Raw genomic sequence first — 5,000 nt, 5'->3', positions numbered from 1 at the left:
ATTAAGGTCATCAGGAGGATTCCTCAGAAGACATGATTCTTGAAGATCATTCAAGAAAAGATCCATATTGATAGTCTTAAACGCTCGAAAATAGATGTCTTTCTTTGTGAACGAAGGCTTCTCTATAGTCAGGTTACAGTTAACAACAAAATGGTCTGAGAAATCAGCATCATAAATAGAAAGCGAGGTAACCAAATCATCATCGGCTCTGGTAATTAAGAGATCAAGTGTGTGACCAGCACGATGAGTCGGTGACAATACATGTTGCTTCAAATTAAACGAATCAATAAGAGCCAGAAATCTTGGGAAGTTTTATCAGCACTGTTGTCACCAGAAAAAGATTGGTGAAGTAATTAAGATTTGACAAAGGAGGAGGGCGATAGATAATAACAATGCAAAAGTTCCTGCAGCTGGTCGTTGGACTCCTGATTTGCATATCCATAAACTTAAATGATTGGAATTGATGTGAAGAATTCGTTGATTTAGAAATATCAAAGGTATTCTTTAATAAAACTCCAACAACACCGCCTCTTGTCGGTCTAGGAGCATGATGAAACGAATATCCAGTTGGTGTAAGATCACTAATAACGTGATCATCAGCATTACTTGGTTGGAGCCAAGTTTCTGTAACAGCCAAAATGTCAATGTTCTTTTCCACAACATGGTCCTTGATGACAAAACGTTTATTCTTTACAGAGTGTACGTTGAGCAATGAAAGAGCAACAGGACCGCAAATGGACAATCGGACAGTTGGTCGGACATCTGTTATTAGTGGAACAGGAATTAAGGTGCGACCTCGTTGTATGATAGGCCGCGAAGATGTTATGTAGTGACTACATGAAAGCACGGCAATGAAGAATTCAAACAATTGTGGTAATCCTTCACCGTACCGGACCGTTTACCACGATATCTCAGTAAGGAAGATTTTTTTAGTTGAGACAGTTGTTCAATAACTGGCCTCACATCAAATGATTCAAAGCGAATCTTAAATAAATCAGCCGCGGTTCGTGATAGGATCGATGATACCGGCCAAAACGCACCGAAAGATCAGAGTTCACCGACTTAACAAAAACCAAAGGCAAGGTATTATCATCAGAAAGTAACAGGATGCAAATCAAGGCGTAGAGAGTCATGAATAGTCGTAACAAGATAAAAAAGCTAGGAGCAGTAATAAACGTGGCAGCCATCTTGGCGCTCATAATTACTGGTGAAGTACCATTTAATTTATCTGTTGCTACCTGAAGCTGATGTTTTGTAATATCATCTGAATTACCCACAGCCTCGCCAATATTGGTGAACCGTTTTGTTGTATTTCATAATCACCATTATCTGTTAATTTAATACCAATGCCAGGATCACAACTTTCACCTTTTCCAGAAATTTGGTTATCATAAATTTTACTAGATAATAATCCATTTGAAAACACAGTTTTCTTCTTGTTTCACATTATCCATTTGAATAACCTATTTATATACAATTATATTATATTATAATGGTTCATTGAAATTTTAGTTATGAATTTCCGAGGTTTATCAATCTATAAAAAACTGTATGGTTCCTCTGTTGCCTTTTTATAAACATTTTTTGCTATATTCAGCTCTCTACATAAGAGATTTTATTCGTTTTGAGAAGGGAAATCGAAAATACATAGTAGTGTGTTGAATTTCGACGGATTGTTTTATCAGTGTTCTAAATTTTTGGCATATAGGAATATCTTATCATTTATGGTAACCTGTATATCATATCAAGCAATAAATTAGTTTTACCAGCACCACTAGGAGCACAAACCAACATTCGAAAGCACCTGTCAGACATGAATTTATGGATTCGAACTGTTTATAATTTGCGATACAATCATCTTTACAATTATAATTTATTATTTTCATTATATATAATAAGGAAAGCCAATCAACCCGTACAAGATCAAAACGTAAAGATGTGCAACTGTAGAAACGAGAATGACTGCCCATTAGAAGGTTAATGTCTTCAAAAAGAAATCGTGTACCAGGCCACAGTCACCACGCGTGAGGAGAAGGAGACATATGTGGGTCTCACAGCAACAGAATTAAAGACTAGATGGCGCAACCACCAGATGTCATTCAAGCACGAAAAGAAGCGCAATGACACTGAGCTGAGCAAGTACCTGTGGGAACTGAAGAAAAAGAACGAAGAATTTACAGTGTCCTGGAAGATCCTCGCAAAAGCCAGAGCGTATTCAAACCTCAGTAAACGATGTAATTTATGTATCGAAGAGAAATATTTTATTATAACGAATCCCCAAATGGCGACGCTGAACAAGCGCAACGAACTGGTTTCAACTTGCAGACACCGTAGAAATTACATTCTTAAATACAATTGAATTGTAATCGAGCGGCCAATCATAAGCGCGCGCATGTACTTTTTGAATTTTTGAATTTTCAAATGCGCTTCTCTCGCAATAACGGACAAACAATGTCGCGTGATTATGTTGATAAGTGATGTAAGCCTTAACGATGCTTCATATATAATATAAAAAATGTCATTAAAGACGCGAATAACAGATCTCTCCGTGCTGTTAAAAATAGATTTGACATAAATAAGCATACATTACGTGTGGCGGGAAGAAAGTCACGTGTAAACGAAGGACTAGTTTGAGTGTTGATCGATCGTCGGATCGCTTCGAGTGTCAAGTTGAGTATTGAGTTTTAGATTTCAACCGTGCTTAAGGCCTGAAACCGTCGAGTGAAGTGGTAATTCGTATGGAAAATTGTAAAGAGATTATTCACCAGGAAATGAATTAAATATACCATAAAGATTCATTACATGGTCCTTTCGAGTCGGAGGAAATACAAGAAGGAGTAGAACAACAAAGCTGTTGCCGTCATCGAAGGATTTTTTGAATTGGAAAAAGGCGAAGTCTACTCAAAAAGGTTGTTTATGGACATAAAGCGTCATGAATATCGACAAGAACAGGAAAATACGAGATGCACACAGGACCTTTGTGTACAAAACAGTGGGGAATGTGGAGAACATTTTGACAGAACACGTGGAAGATTTAACGTCGTTCAGGGAAAAGTTAACGGCTCTGAAAGCCTTGTTGATCGAAAAATTGGAAACGACAAAAAAGCTGGATGAAACAATATTAGAGCTGACCAAACCAAAGGAACTGGAGAAAGAAATAGAAGATTCTGGTGAGTTTTGTGAGCACGTTTACAGTATTTTAGCGAAAATCGATTTGAGTTTGGAGAAAGGGAAACATGGCGAACACACACAGGCCCATGCGACAAATCAGGAAAATAGTAGTACCAGAAATACCGAAAGCGCAAAAGTGAAACTACCTAAACTCGAACTCAAATCATTTTCGGGAAATTATCAAGAATGGCAGGGTTTCTGGGACACATTTCAATCTGCTGTCGATGGAAATACTGGCATCTCGGCCATTGAAAAATTCACCTATCTGAAGAGTTGTGTGACAAGCAATGCTGAATCCGCAATTACTGGACTGCCTCTGACCGCAGACAATTATAAAGTAGCCATTGACATTCTTAAGGACCGATTTGGTAAACCGCAGTTGCTGATATCAAATTATATGGATGCCTTATTGAAACTTCCATCTGTCAATTCAGTGCATGAAACAAAGAAATTACGTGAATTGTTTGACAAGATTGAAATCAACATTCGAGGTTTGAATGCGTTAGGAGTTGAATCACGGTCCTTTGGGAATTTATTGGTCCCAGTCGTGATGGAAAAAATCCCCTCAGAGTTACGATTGGTTGTAAGCCGTAAGTTTGGCAGTGAGGAATCATGGAATCTTGATGCCTTGTTGAGTGCACTGAAAACTGAGTTGGAAGCCAGGGAAAGATGTACTGCAATGAAAACAAGTGGTGCAAATGCCAATACACCCAGGTTTGAACAGTACAGAGCAAGAAGCAAACAACCCTATTCTGCCTCTGCCCTTTATACAGGCAGTGAGGAATTTACTCAACAATGTGTTTTTTGCAAGAAGAATCACAAATCCATTAACTGCATGACCATCACTGAACCGAAAGCTAGGAGAACAATACTGAGACGAAATGGCAAGTGTTTTGTGTGCCTGAAGGGTGGCCATATCTCCACAAATTGTCTGTCAAAGGCAAAATGCTTTAACTGTGAAGGTAGACACCATGTAACCATTTGTGAAAGAATAAGGAACATTCCAACATCCAGGAATGTAGTTCGTGACGAGGAAACACCACATGGATCTGGATCATCTCAAGATAGGAGCAGAGAAGCTGGAACTTCAGCAATGCACGTTAGCAACAATGCCAACTCTGTGTTGTTGCAGGTAGCCCAAGCCTTTGTTTGCAGACCAGATAACCAACAACTTGGATTGAGTGCCCATGTGATATTTGATTCCTGTAGCCAGAGATCATACATAACCAGTAAGGCATGTGAACAATTAAACCTACCAACCATTGGTAAGGAGACACTTTTGATCAAAACATTTGGAGATAACTCAGCCTCTGTGAAGGAATGTGATGTTGTGCAATTGTGTGTCAGAACATTGGATGAAATGAATGTGTATATCACCTCATATGTTGTACCAGTAATTTGCAGCCCAGTGTCCAATCAACAGACTCGAACCACGTTGGAATGCTACCCCTACTTGCAGGGTCTACAACTTGCATGTGATACAAGTGATTCTGTCAGTGTTGATGTGCTGATAGGAGCAGATTATTACTGGTCGTTCTTTACTGGGAACATCATTAAAGGAGATCCCTATGGACCAGTAGCCCTTGAAACCAATTTAGGTTGAGTTTTATCAGGACCAACTATGTGCTCAACATTGACAAGGTCATGCACTGTGAATCTGAGTTCCACGCATGTGTTAAAGATAGAGTCCACAGAGATAAGTGATATGAAGGATGATCTGCAGAAATTTTGGGACTTAGAAACTTTGGGCATTAAGGAACATGAAACTTCAGTCTATGACAAGTTTTCAAATGACATCACATTTACTGGAAAGAGATACCAGGTCAAGT

The 5,000-nt window shown here is 38.8% G+C and overlaps 2 protein-coding genes across 2 annotated transcripts in view; both read left to right on the top strand.

Annotated features, from left to right (window-relative positions):
* The first annotated feature begins 2,932 nt into the window (after positions 1-2,932).
* Positions 2,933-4,774, top strand: LOC138001127 (uncharacterized). The gene has a single exon (XM_068847789.1). The coding sequence runs from the start codon at positions 2,933-2,935 to the stop codon at positions 4,772-4,774; it is 1,842 nt and encodes a 613-aa protein (XP_068703890.1).
* Positions 4,775-4,792: 18 nt separating this feature from the next.
* Positions 4,793-5,000, top strand: part of LOC138001126 (uncharacterized) — a 3,538-nt gene continuing 3,330 nt past the window's right edge. Inside the window, exon 1 of the mRNA XM_068847787.1 lies at positions 4,793-5,000. This exon is cut by the window's right edge and continues 997 nt beyond it. Coding sequence (XP_068703888.1) covers positions 4,793-5,000 — 208 coding nt within the window.

This window comes from Montipora foliosa, chromosome 4, assembly GCF_036669935.1.
Source record: "Montipora foliosa isolate CH-2021 chromosome 4, ASM3666993v2, whole genome shotgun sequence".
NCBI classification, from domain to species: domain Eukaryota; kingdom Metazoa; phylum Cnidaria; class Anthozoa; order Scleractinia; family Acroporidae; genus Montipora; species Montipora foliosa.
This window is presented reverse-complemented; position numbering and strand designations above follow the sequence as displayed.